The sequence below is a fragment of the Nestor notabilis genome, unplaced genomic scaffold (genome assembly GCF_000696875.1).
Source record: "Nestor notabilis isolate BGI_N333 unplaced genomic scaffold, ASM69687v1 scaffold1985, whole genome shotgun sequence".
Taxonomy (NCBI): domain Eukaryota; kingdom Metazoa; phylum Chordata; class Aves; order Psittaciformes; family Psittacidae; genus Nestor; species Nestor notabilis.
Window position 1 is genome coordinate 37,592 of NW_009927676.1, and position 16,737 is coordinate 54,328.

The 16,737-nt window shown below is 41.8% G+C and overlaps 1 protein-coding gene across 1 annotated transcript in view; it reads right to left on the reverse strand.

Moving 5' to 3' along the window:
- LOC104405417 (AT-rich interactive domain-containing protein 1B-like) overlaps nucleotides 1-16,737 on the reverse strand; it is a gene marked incomplete at its 3' end in the record, with an annotated part of 54,431 nt that overhangs the window by 31,933 nt on the left and 5,761 nt on the right. Inside the window, exon 3 of the mRNA XM_010014140.1 lies at nucleotides 7,846-8,089. Coding sequence (XP_010012442.1) covers nucleotides 7,846-8,089 — 244 coding nt within the window. The remainder of the gene's footprint in view (nucleotides 1-7,845; nucleotides 8,090-16,737) is intronic.

A 16,737-nucleotide genomic window follows, 5' to 3' on the forward strand; every position in this document is an offset into this window, starting at 1 on the left:
CGCTGAAACCAATTCTGTTCTTCATTAGTCAACGACAGCCCAAATCACCCTGTTGTAGAAGAGAAATCAAAGGTGCAATCGTGAATTGAGAGTAAGTGATGAAACTGATTACTAAGAAGCTTAACGGCTGTAATCAATCAACACATCACAATAATTTGAGTCCACTGTTATCTGGAGATGGGGAACAAACAGAAAAGCTCACTACTGGACTGAGTTGTTCTTACGTGTTTGCTTTCTAAAAACCCACTTTGCAATCTGACTTCCATACCTACCTATGGAGCAAAGCCATCAAAAGGCTGTTTGAATCTTTAAAGACACTGGCTCAACCTGCACGAATTTTGTCTCTAAGGAGGAGACAGAATATCTTGCTTTTCATTATTAAAAAAATAGAAGTATTATCTGGAGGTAGTTGAAATGTTCTTCTTTTGAGGCTAAATGGCGAACTTCTAGCTGGTCCATTATTAATTCAAGCCATCTTTAAAATTGCTCAGGTTCCTTCTACTAAGGAGGGACACACCAGATATCCATCTAGTTAAGCCTGAGAGTGACTATGAAGCATGAAGGCCGCTTTAAAGATCTCTAATGGCAGTGATACAGAGTCCACTGGAAAACTGGAAACTGCAACAGCCTAACCCATCAGAGAAACCAAACCACTTAGGGTATTTATGCTCTATTTTATCTAGGTATAACAATCATCTGGCAACAACAACAAAAACATACTGATCCAAATGCGAGAGACTTTTCCCATTCACTCATCAATCACTGACAAGTACTGCAAAGGATGAGGGAGTGATGGACGTCCTTTTAATTTTTATAATATGCAAATTAATGTCCTATTTGGCAACACAAAGGACAGAGAATCTGTGTTTGTGTAGCCAAATAATGACACAATAAAAAACCCAAATGGTCAAACCCAAGTATACACTGTATTACCTTTCTTGACAAAAACATAAGTGAGTTGAGCAAAAAAAGTCAGAAAGCACAGTTTAATGATGAAATGTAAACAGTAATTGTCAAAGGATGGCCTTAAAGTATACACCTAAACCTAACAACAAACATACCCATCAAATCTTGGCGGCTGTGGTTTGAATTTTGTTATGCGAATCAGAGCAAGCGCATAATTACACAAAGATTTTAACTGGATTTCAACAGCTGTCATACTCCAGGTGGATCTCTACCAGCACCACAAGGGCTACCAGTGACTCACAGGGCTACAAGTAGCGGCCTGCTGTACGTGTGCTGCCACAGCATGCACAGCAGCAGATGCCCCACCATGCTGGCCACTTGGCAACTGTCAGGATGGTGAAAACAGGCCTGGCAGGAATTAACAAAGAGCACAAACCAGATACGGGGCAGAGCACAGCTATGGCGATGTGAGTGCTACCGACCTGGCTGTCTAGGGGAGGTCTGTATGAAGCCTTTGTAGGGTGCTGGACAACCATGCTCCCCAGACCCTGCAGGATGTTCAGTCCATGGGGCAGAAATGTTTGCCACTGGCTTACACAGCAATTAAAACACTGAAGCTGAAATGTGTGACCATGAAATATAAATATTGATAAACCAGCTGTAAGTAACTAAAACCACTTAAAATTAAAAACTAGAAACTACCTCTAAAAAACAACCACTCAGGACATGCTGGTTTTGATGACTTTCAGGTTTTCTATCTGATGTTTAACTTAGAGCTGATGAAAACCAGCAGCTTGATGGTCCTGGAATATGAAACCCTCTGTCATCAGGAAAAACTAACAGGAGGAACTCGAACAGCATGTCTCTGTCTCATTTCATATCCTGCACCTGTTCTCGGAAGACCACCTCTGCAGAGAAGGACACCTTCATGATCTCTCTAGCCAGGCTGCAAGTATGATAGCAATTTTGATAGTGCCTTTTGTAGCACAGGCTTTCCTCAGGAAACTAGGCTGAGACTATTTAGTTATTTCACAAAGCCTTGAGACGACAGATAATTCATCAGTTGTGACCTGGGCTGAATTCTAATAGGTATCACAGGTTAGATCCTCCACATGCTAGAAGCAATGCCTCAAGCTAGAGTGCCTTACCATTTGCTTATTTTTCCTCTTGCCAAAAAGACAGAAAAACTCTACATGTTGTGCAAACCCTTCAAAAGAAGGCGTTTTAAACTACTGCTATGTGAAACCTTCATGTATTTCATTTGTAAGCATTCTAGATTTGCAAAACTGCTGAATCGATGTTTTGTGCACTAGCAGTGATTAAGAACATAGCTACGTCAATGGCATTTTGTGTTTTGATTTTTTCTGGTCTGGATGCCAACAAACAGCATGCATCTTCCTTGCAACAAGCTGTTGCAAGATTTTTGCCTCCGGAGAAGCCAAAGGGGAAATATTGATAGATGTGTTAAAATAATCTTTCTAGACAGGGAGATCATAGCCATTTTACAAGGATATAATCCCCTTTCTGGTTTTGCAATTATTTATGGATATCTGTAAAACAACAACAACAAAAATTACATTCACAGAATTATTGAACGGTTTGGGTTGAAAGGGACCTTGAACACCATCTAGTTCCACCCCACTGCCAGAGGCAGGGACACCTTTCACTAGACCATGTCGCTCAAAGCCCCATCCAACCTGGCCTTGAACACTGCCGGGGACAGGGCAGCCACAGCTTCTCTGGGCAACCTGTTCCAGTACATCCCTATCCTCACAGTAAAGAACTTCTTATACCCAACCTAAATCTCTCCTCTTTCATCTTAAAGCCATTCTCCCTTGTCCCAGCCCTACATGCCCTCTCCAGCTTTCTTGTAAGCCCCCTTTAGGTACTAGATGGCTGCTAGAAGGTCACTCTGGAGCCTTCTCTTCTCCAGGCTGAACAACCTCAACCCTCTCAATCTGTCTTCATAGCGGAGGTGCTCCAGCCCTTTGATCATCTTTGTGGCCCTCCTCTGGACTGACTTGAGCAGATCCATGTCCTTCTTGTGTGGGGGTCCCGGAGCTGAATGCCATACTGCAAGCGGGGTCTCATGAGAGCAGAGTAGAGGGGCAGAATCACCTCCCTTGACCTGCTGGTCACACTTCTTTTGATGCAGCCCAGGATATGGCTGGGTTTTTTGGGCGGCGGTGCTGGCTCATGTTGGGCTTCTCATCAGCCAACACCCCCAAGTCTTTCTCCTTACGGCTGCTCTCAATCCATTTTCTGCCCAGCCTGTTTTTGTGCTTGGGATTTCCCTGACCCAGGTACAGAAACTTGCACTTGGCCTTGTTGAACTTTATGAGTTCACACTGGACCACGTCTCCAGCCTGTCCAGGTCCCTCTGGACGGCATCCCTTCCCTCCAGCACGTTAACCGCACCACACAGCTTGGTGTTGTCATCAAACTTGCTGAGGGCGCACTTGATCCCACTGTTGATGTCGCCAACAAAGATGTTGAACAGCACTGGTCACTTTCATATGGTAGCTTTCTCTCCTTCAAATAATGTTTGAAGAGTCCATGCCACACAACATACCAGTAGTGGTGGTCAATGGAGTGAGCATATAGAATAATTCAATCCTGAACAAATTATTTTTCCAAATTCTTGTTTAAAACATGACTTGTCTGACTGGCTTGTCTTACTGCAGCCACTTCTGGAAGCAGTTCAACTCTTAGGCTCCTTCTTTTACAAGGCATGAAAGAAAGCATCACTCCTATTCAGATTTTTGCATTAAAATATCCTTTTGGACTATCATGGACTATTGCTTATTTTTTAATTCTCTCAGCATTTTAATCACTCTAGTCTATCCACACATTGACTAAAACGCACAGCAAGGCAAGATGTCCTGTTACAGCTCTCTCTGGGTATCCTATTCCCCTCTTGCTCTTTTTTTAATGAAATGCTAGCTGTAACTCTAATCCTGACAGGTCCTGGACTTCAAGCTACCTAGCTGATCAATACAGGAAGGGAAGACCTCCAGAACCTCCAGAAAAGAATAGAGCTGATCACTGAATGGAACACATCCATTGACTCATATACCAGAATTAAAGATGTGCACTGTTTTTAAGCAGAGAAGGGTGCTGATCACTGGTTAGCACAAACTAAGATAACAAGAAATAACATTCCTGGGTGAGAGTATCCACACATGGATTTCTTCTTAAAAATTATAACTCCAGATGTATCCAAGTTCTTTGGTGAAAGAAGACATCAATACAATTACAATAAAACCAACAATGCAGTTGATGCTTAACAGAGTGAAAATAAGCTTGTTTGTTCAGGAAGTGAATGTAACATATTAAAAGTGCAAGTGAAAATACTGATCTGTGTGAAAAAAATTCCTTTTACTTATTTCTAAAGACAGTACTGGCTACTCAATATTAATATAGCATACCCTTCTCTTCCATACACATAAAAATCCCTGCAGAGTTTAAAAATAATAGAATCTATCGACTCACACAAAACCTGCTTGTCCATCATGGGTTAAGGGATTCCTGGCCTATCAGCAATCTTCCACAGAACTCTTAATATTAAAAATTTTTGCTGCTTACACTGCAAGGGAGAAAGAGCTGACAAAAGCCTTTGGCCAGTGAGATCAAAATTGGGGATGGGGGGAGAAAGGGGAGTTTAGCTTATTTACATTTTTGCTTTGTTAGTAAACTGGAATGGTTGGAGCAGGAGGGAAAGGAAAAAAAAAAAAGACAGAAAAGTGAAATTAACAGCCACTAAATCTTCTGGCAACAGCAGTGCATTTTGATGATGTGCTGCATCAGCTTCCACTAATGGGTTAGGGTTGAATCAGGCACAGTTCAAGACCCAAAGCAGTGCAGGGCATCACATATCTCGTTCTTTGGAAGAAGACGTACCCTAATTATGAAGATGGCTACAAAATAAAGAGATCAGGATTTCTGGCAAAGCAGAATAATGATCTACTTAACACAAATCAGAATGCCATTTTGAATCCCCCAAAATCATAAAAGAGTAGGATTTCTGTCCTGTAACAAAAGCGTGTGTGAACAAGAAGTGTTACCCTTCTGAGAGAAAACTCTTTTTCTCTACAAAACCCATCTAAGTGGCTTTTTCTGCTCTTAGGGGTTAATCTCCCTGGTCTATTCCAGTCAAGCGAATGGAAACAAAGGCTGTATATGTGTGCCACTTACCACACAAAATATCCGTCCAGTATTTCAGAGAGCACAGGAAGGAAATGCCCACTGAGCTAGGGACGTGCCAATGTCAGTGCCGCCTGTGCCAGTCCATTCCCGTGAAATCTGCGGCGTGCAGCAGAAAGCAATGCGGGGCAGCAGGCTTGTGGTGGGGTGGGGAGACAGCTTAAACAGGCAGTGGGAATAGAATCAGCCATTTGGGAGGTTTAATAGGGGGCTGTTTGTTTGTCTGCCCTTTTGATGTTAAATTAGTCTTCAATTTTGTTGCGAGGAAGGAGGCATTGGGAAAAGGATGCTTCTCTTCCAGTAAACCCTGGGAAAGCAACACCTTTATTTTAACGGCCTTCCCACCAAGAACCCCCTGCAACATTTTGGCTTTCCCTAGCCATAGCTATCAGCAACACAACAGCTGCTCATTTTACAATGACTTGCTGGAGAGAGAATGATTGAAAGAGCCAATCTATGTCACATGGAGAAGCTGTGGCACAACATCGCAGGAGGTAATAGGAGAGGAATGAGGTCAGAACAAACAAGGGTAGGGTGAGAACGGAGAGGAAAATAGCAGCGAGCAAAATTACTGAAGGCGAGACGCTGTAGCACACAATCTGTTTAAAAACGGCCACAACCTGAACGCTGCAAACAGCCACAGAAACACAAACAAGCTCTGTGTTACTTCTTCATAGGGTCTCGTAAATATGGCTGCTGAAAAAAGCTACCCCATGAAGCACAACGGTGGGAATACACTTAGGTGAAAGCGCAGTCAAATTCATACAGCTTGAAAGCCCCAGCACTTGGCGGTGTCCTACTAGTTGCAGGGTTTTAAAGAGCAGCCTTGCTCATGTCATTTTGTAGCTTGAGAACCACAATGGCAGCAGCAGCAATGCTCCTGCAGCTGCCTGGCTCCCCTCCGGAGAGAGCTCACGCCTGGGAGCTCACCTTTAGCAACACAGCTGCAGAGACCAGGAGCTCACCCACGCTGGGGCAGCAGCAGCGACCATTTTTGATTTAGTGCCATTCATAAAAACCCTTCCTGAGGAAGAGCTGCTTTTGTGTGACTGGAGCAGACCTGAAAGTCACCATGCAAAATGGTGGCAACAGTTTGTACGATAAGGCAATACTTCTCACCAGGCCAGTCACAAAAATGAGCTTTTGGGCTCAGCTGAAGTGATGGAGCGACTCTGACCCTGACCTGTGGCCCCACTCCCCTTTTATTCTTACCTCACAAGGATCAGCTGGTTTCATAAAAGTTATTACTTTCCCCTACACTCTGTCCTGTTCTTATCCTTATCTATCATGGCTACAATAAAGCTATTTTCAATGTCCTAACTTTCTTTCCCTATTCAGCAATCAGGCTGTTAAAATGCCAATCCATTTACTTGCCTGAATCTGACTGTGGGAAAATATTACCTTTCCAACTAGATGGGACTATCTGGCTTCTGTCAACAACAGGGACAGGCTTCTGCACCATGTACTGGGAAATATGCTGCAAACACAAAATTACCATACTGCACATAATGCAAATATTCCAGTCCTGCTGCTGTCCCTGCTATTCCTGACCCACCTGAGCACATACTGCCAGTCAGAGTAGCTGTAAAGGGAAGAAGTAACTGCAGGGCACACATGAAGCATCAGGGCTCAACATGCTCAGGCCACATTTAGTATGCAACATTCCTGCGTGCACTGAGCTTACCCCCCTTTGCTTATCTAGTTTAACCTCTGTATACAAACAGGCACCTACACTTCACACAGATACTTTTGTTCTGAATACCAAAACACACACTACTCACTGAATTTTAACCTGCATTTGGTTTACAGCACATCTAATGAAAAGGCATCATTGCTTTTGTTTCTTTTAACTGAGCTCCATGTTGATTTTTTGTGGTTTTGTCAGCAAGTGATGTTATCTCCCTAGGGTAATGTCAGCGTTCTCCTGCTCTTAGGAATTCCCCTAGTATTCAAAATGTCAGAAAATAATCAAAACTTGGGCATCAGAAAGAGAAAAAACTCCTCTGAAATACCAAGCGCACATTGCTGCCTGACCACCTGCAAGTAACATGTCAGATGGGTGGGGACAAGGTAAGAACTGGAGTAAATGAATGCCTGTTTTCTCTTCTGGGTATCTTAAGAGATTTCCTTAATTTTCTGAATGTGCATGAATGAGTGTGTGTCGATGTGGCACAAGAGGAGAGTGGCAAGCATGCCACTGGCATTTCAATTATTACCGATGGGGCTGGATTCCTAGTAACTCGTGACCTTTGCAGTATTAAGAAATACCTTATACAATATTCTCCATTCATGTCCAAAATCACATTATTACAATACAGGGTGTAGAAAATCTCTGCCTCATCTTCTGGGTCTGAAACCACCATACAAGTCAAAGAGCCAAACCCAACAGAAATACACAATAAAACCAAAAAAGGGACTATGTAAATAATAAAGAGAAAAATGTGACAGATATATGACACATAAACCACATACAAAAATTATGATTATTTGCATTGGTTGATGATAAAGACGTTTATCAAACACATATGTGGAGTCAAGCTCAGAACTTTGAGCACTCTGAGGGTTTGGCAGCTGAAGTTCAGATGGAATTTAACTCTAAGTATGCTTTCTTCCCCCCCCGAAAAAGGCTCTGAAAATGCAGGATTCTCAGAAATAAACGAATTCAGATTACAGGAGTATTTATTTATTTAATAAACTAGTCTATCAGTTTCATTTTGTTTGTTGGAACAAACTTACCTGGAATACTTGCTGGAGAAATGGGACCAGATCTCGACTGGTTGCTTCCAACAGGTGAGCCTACAGGGGAAGGCGATGGGCCCCCGGGGATGCCAGAGAGATGTGGAGAAGCATGAGGGGAGAACGGAGACTGTGCAGGGTTGCTCTGCTCCCCTTGGCTGCTTGTAGAGCCTGACGCGCTAACAGCTGAGCTCAGGGTTGCTTCGGTTCCAGTCGGCAAGTCATCAATGGATCCAGATAAATCCTGAGGAAAAAGGAAGAAGAACGTAAGTCCTCGTATGAACTAATACAATACTCAGGCCACAGGACCCAAGAGCTGGCATGGCGACTAGGTCTGTTTGTTTAGTTATTGCAGCAGATAACTGAGAGGTTGTCATTTAATGTTGGTTCATGTAGTTAAATGATGGCAGAAAATGAGGATTGTATGTACAGTTCTCCAATTAGTCTCTAATTCTTTCAAGAAAAGAACAAGCAAGGGCAACAAATGAATTGGAACCAAATTCGCTCAACATTGAATTTAACCTTTTCCATCTGGATTAAGCTTTCAAAATTAATCCCACAAATTCTGCCTGACAATACTAAAACTAATGAAAATGATACATCAGTTTCACTTTCACGCCGTATTTCATTTTGGGGTTTGCTACCGTTAACAGCTTATATACTTCACTCTTTAAACCATCACCAAAATGAGAGAAGGGTGTAAAATATGCAGCTCTTCTAATCCTCACATGCAGCCCTTTCACTTTGCAGAACTGACACAAGAGGCACAGCCCTCAGCAGCAGCAGCTCAGGATCCGCTGGCCCCTTCCAAGCAAGGAAGGCCTCTTCTCTAGTCCCATCAAGCACCAGTACACAACTTACAGTTTCTCTTCCATTTCATTTGAACACACTGCTAAACAGTTGCTCCATTTAAATTCCTAACTGCTGCATTTTCCCTGAGAAACTTCCTTCATAGGTCCAAGCACCTCTGAATTCTAAGTACAAATTGCTGGGCATACTCCCTAAAGCTGTAACACAGGAGTTATACTGGTCTTTGGATCTGAGGGAGTACTTTGTTTTTTTAAATCATTGTAAAATCAGACATGAAAAACTGAGAACATTGTGACAAAGCAAGTGTGTGATCCTTAACCTTCAGGGAAATTCCTAAGCAATCACAGAAAAATCACAAAGATAGTTGTGCACAAGTTAAGGAGCACATTGCTACTTCTTTCAGCAAATTAAGGTGCAAACAAGAGGCACAGAGCTACCTCTCATATAATAAAGAGGTCATTAAATGACCTTTGAGGCTTCCAATAACTGGGATGACATGGTGTATTACTTTGGTTGGTACTGACTTTACCTGTCTGGCTCATGCAAGTGGCTGCACTGTAGACAACGATACCTGTCATCCAAGTAGCACAAAAAGAACTGGGCTCTGCCTGAGCAAAGAGCTCAGGAAGCAAAGCCTTACTGCTGTTTAATTTTCATAACAAAAAATAAAGTTGTTTATAGAAGCTACAGAAATTGGACAAAATGCAAAGCGGTGTGTTCTGAGTAACAGTCATGCCTGATGGTGACCACTTCTGTTATGAGGGAAGCTTACAGCCAGTCTCCCCTAAGACAGAAAGTCTTCCAAGTCATGGAAAAAGTAGGATTAACAGTTTAAACACCAGTAACACTCATCAGAAAACACCTAGAACACTACATGTTATTCCTCCTCCTGCATAAAGGTAGTAATACAATCCACTCAGCTTAGCTCTCTGCAGGACACCTCGCAGACCTGATTTCCAATGAATTTCCACAACTACTTCAAGCACAACCCTCACCACAGGTTAATTTTGTTTTTTCTGACAAGCACATGAAAAGCAACAATTAAGTTTGAAACTTCAGTCTGTGTGGACTCTGCATTCACTCAGAGTAAAGTTCCAGGTCCTCACAAATGGAAATTTAATTGTGAAATGGGCAATAAACTATCTTCTTTTTCAAAACTATTAACTGTAGAAAGTGTAAAGAAGAAATAACCCTGCTTGATGGTGTATAGAGTAATGCTGGAGATTTTTCACAGTAGAATGTATTTGGCAAACAGGTAAGCAATTACTGCTTTCCATACATAATATGGTATTCTTCTAAACGGAATCAAACCGCTGCTGTTGTGATGTGCAACAAATGCTGCAGGAAGTGCTGATAAAACAAATGCTGCTGAAAAGCATATATAAACCCCTGAAAACCGAAGGTAGCAGAAAAGAGCCTATTCGAAAAGAATATAAATTCTGCGTAAAAAAAACAGATAGGCATCCAGCTGAGAGGAGATACAGAAAACACAGGGGTTTACACTTAGAGTAAGAAAGATTTTTAAAGGGTGTGTGGATTAAAGCTTTCATTTGTTTCAGCAAGCCACAAAGTACTTGAAAAGCAAACACGTCAAAATAATGAAAAGCCACGAAGTAGTTAGCACTGCCCATGATGAAATTATCTCTTGTTCAGAGACCAAAGCAAAACCTGACCACTCCCCACAGTATCTTCCCAGCTTGCTAAGCCTGCATGTGGGGAAGAACCTGGGGACAGGAATGAAGTTCACTTCTCTCATGAGGTCACATCTGACTTCTACAGCCTCCCGTGGGGATGGAGTGATGGAGAAGTCCCAGGTGTTTCCTCAAGTGCCTGCCTTCCCGGGATTTCCTCATCAACCTGATGCAACTCGTTCACAAAAGTGGAAGAGGAAAGCTATTTAAATAGTGAGGCCACACCACCCTCCCCCAGCACATGCAGTGGGAGCAGCCAGGCTGGCGCAGAGCACCCGCGGTGCCTTGTGTTCCCCATGGGCGCTTAGCATAAGCACTGTGATTTCCTCCCCGCAATGGGGAACTTCGCCACCAACTCATCTGCTGAGGATGCTACGGTAGCATTCATTCATCGGACCCATTAAGAAAGCTCATAACGAGGTTGCTGTTAGGACAGCATGAAAGGCTGTAGCCTATCTAGATGCCTGGGCTGTGCTACGCAGCCTTTACCTTGTGTTGCAGTGGGCTAAAATGAGAAATATCAGCCCGTCTGTGCAGAGTGGTTTGCAGATCATTACTCTGTATTCTTCTGTTAATACAGGCTTTGTGGCCTTACTACTCCTCTAAGGTAGGAATCCTGAGTAGGCAAGCAACTGGGAAACTTCCAGCATACAAAGGCTTTAGAAACACCTCTGTTATCCACAAAAGCTAATTGGGAAATTACAGAGGAGAAGAAAGACTTTATGTGAAGCACCCGGTCAGAAAGAGCAGAAGTCGACTTACTGTTCTCCTATTATCAGTATTTTAATGCTTGCTTTTACCTCGGTTCAACAGAACAGTAATGAAGTCATGTGCAATTTCCACATCACAAACATTTATTTATATATAAAATACCGTACACATACACAATTATATACCTAAATTACGTGGATATTCTTGCATTTACTTAGCATATCCATATGTAAAGCTATTAAAAAGCCTACTAATAAGAGAAATTCACAGTGGCTTAAGCAGATAGCCTTGTTAACAAAGAAGCTCTGTAACTAATACTCCTCTAGAGGACAATTTAGTCAGCAGGGCACCAACTCTATTCTTCTTTTATAAGTACTATCAGATCTATGATGCCTGTAAAGAACAGAGAGACCTTACTTACTGCATCTCATTCAAACCAAGGCACCTTCAAGCTACAGTGCTTCCATTTATCTTGTTGGAAAGTTGGCAGGTTAGGTAATTGCTGGGATTCTTTTAAGGGGCTGCAGTCCCCGTACCCTAAGGCATGCCTTAAATTTTGCCTCTTCAGAGGCTTTTTCTGGGAAGTACTCTTTTCTTCTGCTAAAAAGTAGCAAGTCTGGAATTAACAGAAATCTCTTGTTTCTTGCAGCTCTGTTTCTAGAGTAATTTTATTATTCTTGCCTATGGTATTGGTATGACTATATTTTCAAAGTGGCACCAAACCTAGGAAAAAAATGAAAGTAATATTTTTCCCTTGTCAGAAATCCATATTAACACTTTTGTATTCTCTATGTCAGCTTTACATCCTGTATTATTCAGGACATCCCAGCCAGCTTTCAAAGTTCATTTCTAGATAATACCTTGATTACAAACTGAAATGTCCCTGCATAGGATTTCTCTCTTTTAGCAAAGTGTTTTATCTCTGACTATCTTCACTTCTACCCTCACCTTCCACCCATGTACAACCTTCATTCTTGTCCCTCTGACAAGTAAAAGAGCTAAAATGAACAGGATCACATTGTGCTTAGGATTATAATGTTATGCCTTCCTGGTGGTACGATCTTATCAGACTGACAGGAGAGATGCTCTTGAAACAGCACACCAATTTACTACTGCAATGCAGCCAGCAAGGGGTAGAAAGAAACAAACTGCTTACGTAGAGCCAGGAAACCCAAAGTTACTTACAAAGACAGTGCAACAAAAGAAAAGAACCAAACATCCATATATAACACAATAATGTAAACTTACTCAAGGAATACATCCAGATCCAATAAACAGCCAAAAAGAACACTATAGTAACTCTGTAATACCACCACAATTTTACACCCAGAATGTGACAGGATTAAAGCATTCACCACGGAGCAAAAATTTACACCATGAACACTTCGCACAGTTGCTGTTTTTGCTCAGGTGTGTCTCAGCAGACATAAACCAAGGTTTTACTAAAGGGATCCCTTGTTAAATACCTACAGTTGAAAAATGATGATCACCTTCTCTGAAATCAGTAAAAATAGAGAAAGCTAACTGAGCTCCTTCACTGCTAAATTACACCCTAAGTTCACTGATGGGTTACTGTACTTTGGGGGTCTCTCGCAGGGATTGTGTGGAGCATATACAACCTGGGATTTATTTCAACTTTCCAAGTATTGCCTATTGGCTCCTTTATGCTCAGGGACTAGAAGAAAAGCAGAGGTATTCTGTAGATATTAAAATTAAAGACACACAAAATCTTCCAGTCTCCAAGAAGCTAAGAACAGCAGACTACTATCCGTTTTGCTAGCATGAATCCCAGCACTACATGTAGGGAACTGCAGCAACTGACTGGCTGCAGGATCAAAGCCCTGCTCACTCCATTCAGGCCTTCCTGCAGTATTTTTATTAGGATGGAGGATGGTGCTGCTCAAAAGACAGGATCGTGCATGAAATATCCGTCTCCTTAACATGAATCACCGTTTTAGAAGCAGAATTATATATACATGCAAGTATACTTTATGTGTAAGTATGTAAATATATATTCAAGCAGACATACACTCTGCTATTGTTTTGGAGCCATGGGGGATTATGAACAATATGCTCTGTAATTGAGATTAACTTTGAACAAATGATTTGGCTGACAAACACACGTACGCGCACAAAGGGAAAACCCACAATAGCTCTGTTTAAATTTCAAGATATTTGTAAGACCTCTTTTCATCACAAAGCAGCCTATAATAGCATGTTTCAAGAAGTCTTCCAAAGGCCCTGCTGGTCACATTGTTGAGGCAGCGAGCGAGCTAACAGCCTCCCATCGCCTGTGCAACTGGAAAAAAACACGGGCACAGCAATGATGGGGGCCACAGGGAAAATCCTTTCATTTTCTAAGGCTGCTACCCCCTACACGGGTGTCTTTCTTCCATGCCAGATACATTGCAACCCTCACTGAACAGACCAAACATGCCTAACACACATCCTTAAAAAATTACTCTTTAACAAGAGACAGTAAGGCTGCTGTTACATTTTTGCCGAAGTGCCCTCAGCGCAATGAATTTGGGGATACAAAACAAGGTTCATTCTCAGAATCTTGTTAATTCAAGGTTTGGAGAAGGAAAACCAGAGAAAATTACTTCCATTTCAAACACCTCTGAGGAAAAAGCTCGATTTTTATTGACAGGCACAACTTTACCTCAGAATGTGCTATTTTAAGGAGAGGATTTGTTTCATACCAATAACTTACTTGCAAGACAAGCCCAAACTTTGACAATATCATTGGGCAGAGGCACTTTTTAGTTACTCATGGTACTTGTTGGTCTTATTTCATTCCACTTAACTAGATGTCTTAATGGTTTTAACTTTAACCTCTATGCACTGAACTATTCATGCAATACTCTAGATGAAGGAATTTCTAAGTATATGATAAAAACACTAGCTTCTTGCACTGAATTTAGTGACAAAGCACCACTTGCTGGGGAAACACGTTCCCTTCATTCTGTAGACCTCACATGCTTCCCAAAATAACTGAGTTACTGAACTGTGTTGCAAGGACTCCAACCAGTATCAAATACTTTCTCTGAGAAGTTACAACGGGAAGTCCCTGCGGATGTAAAATCTTTTCCCCAGAAGCCTTATATTCACTCAAGCAATCGAGAAAAAGTGTAAGCAAGCAATGCAGTGCCAGTGCTCTGCCTGACATCTTTTCAACCTATCCTGGATCCCGGAATTATACTGGTCTTCCAGAAATCATCTACAAAAAGTCATCTTTGAAAAACAGATTCAAGTCACAGTAATCGCTAAGCAAATTACTGTTTTGGACAGTTCTTATGTGTAATTTGGACACAAAATTCATTCCCAGTCTTAAAAAATGCCAGGAATGCTAGCGGCCTTCCCGGCTGCCTAGGCAGGACTGCCACCCTAGCGACGAATGTGGTTTTGTTCTGCTGAATATGGCATCTCACTGCAGCATTCAGTTCCCAGTCCATTTAAAGAAAGAGTAATTTATTAATACATTTGTTTAACAAGCAAAGGATCTGTGTTTGTAAAACAACCTTAACTAAAAATAAAAACTGGTGACCTGTGGTTACAGGTGTCCCAAGAACAAAACACAATATGTATGTATCTCTTAAGACGCAGCGTGAGAAGTTGCTAAGATGGACACAGTCATACTTCTGTACCTAAACTGACCCACGATGGGACCTTATTTGCTTGTCCAGTTGGGAGCTTTACAGCAAAACCAACTTAGCGCAATCAGAAATGCAAAACTGACACCATAGCTTCGAGGCCCCAGAAGAAAGCCCAGACCACTGCACACCCCTCTGCTCGTGCACAGTGCCACTCATTACGGGGTCTGCAACTCCTGACAGTTAACAGGAAGGGGGCTCCTGAGGTCTCCAGCTGCATCAAAAAATCTCCTCATGGCATAACAAAAAGTCACTGGTTTACAAACATCGACTCTGGAATATGAAGCGATAAATACTAATGACCCATGTGCTATCAAAACAAATTGACAAAGGACTGTAAACAGGTAAGACACACAGCTTGTCTGAAAACAATGCTTTTTTATATAAAAAATAAACAGTAAACCTCCAGAACAGAAAAACAGTAACACAGCATCTCTCAAGATAGGAACTTCCCTGTTTATCTCTGAAGTAGAATGCTTAGCACGTAGAATTTCTGGAAATAAAACTTAAACCCAAAAAGCCGCGAACCCTTAGGAGCCATTTGTTTCTTCAGTAGTGTAGCAAAGAAAAACTCTCAGCCAACAACTTTTGTAGCTACAGCATCAGCTATTTATCATCAATAAATCATCAACACTTAAAATAACCAAAGCAACAAAAACCACAACAAATTTACCCTATGAAGAAGAAAGAAAAGTTGTGATTGCGTAACAGCAACCTAATAAAATTTCGTTGCACTCACTTCCCATTCATAGTTTCCTCAGTGCCAACCTTAACCATCCCCAAACATGAAATGTTAAGGATTTTTCATATAAAGAACAATGAGGTGAGGCATAACAACTTCCTTCTTTAGGGTCTCTTTGGATTGCAACCATTTTCTAGATCACGTAGCCTACACCTACCTCCCCAGAGAGAAGACAGACTAAACTGACAGCATAGAACAGAGAGGAAGCTGACCAACTGACGGAAAACATGCACTGATCCAGAAACTTTCAAGCTCTCTGGCGCTTGTTATTTTGGGGATTGATATCCCCCTCCCTCTCTGCAGCAAGCTTAGAATTTGAAGGGCCACTGGGCAACTCCCCTGCTTGCCAGCCCAGCCTTCTTTCCTGGCTCTGCTTCTGCCACATTGAATCCAGCATCACCAAGCATGAGGAAAATACCAGCTCCTGCTGTTCTCCCTCCCACTACCTGCTTGTTTTACTTTCACAGCTAATGTAGAAAGAAATCCAACCAAGCAAGCAAGGAGAGGAGTACTGAATCACAAGAGGGACAAAACATGGATTTGAACAAAGCATATGAGAAAGAGTAAAACATCACGAAAAGAACATACGGTCAACAGATATGAAAGACACCTAAAATTTTAGTAGGAGCAGCAGCAATATGCATTAGAAATTACTGATTAGTCCCTTTATTCTGTTTAATCTGGCTACCATACTTTTGGAAACTTGCAGCACATGTAGTCAGACATAGTCCATCCATCCATTAAAACACCTGAGATTTTGCAGGTGTGGCTCAAGCAAAAAGGAGCAAACACCACTTCAGAATACTGTAACACAAAATGTGGTAAAACTCACACCCTGTCTATCCCACAGGATGCCCACATGTGATTGCAAGGCAGAGATTCTCAATAGGTCTATGCAAGGTAGCTCACGTAGGAGAAACCCTTTAAACACGACCACACAATCTAACACAGCTTAATGTACCCCACTGTTTACTACTACAGACATACCCTGAGTCATAACACACCTATTTTGCAACTATTAATTAACATCTTTCCACATGTGCTTTTCAGACTACCCCGCACTGTATTCAGAAGGCATTAGCCATGATGTTAAAAAATTTGGACCTACAATACCAACAAGCAGTTGAGAGAACAGAAAAAGTGTGGTCCAATAATCAATTGCCTGCTGATCATTGAACACAGATCTTTTCCTCCCACATTAAATTAGCCAACTTGGTAATATGAGCTGTTCCAGCTTCCCAAGGCTACCAATGTGTGGACCACAATAACTTAAACAGCTGCTGAA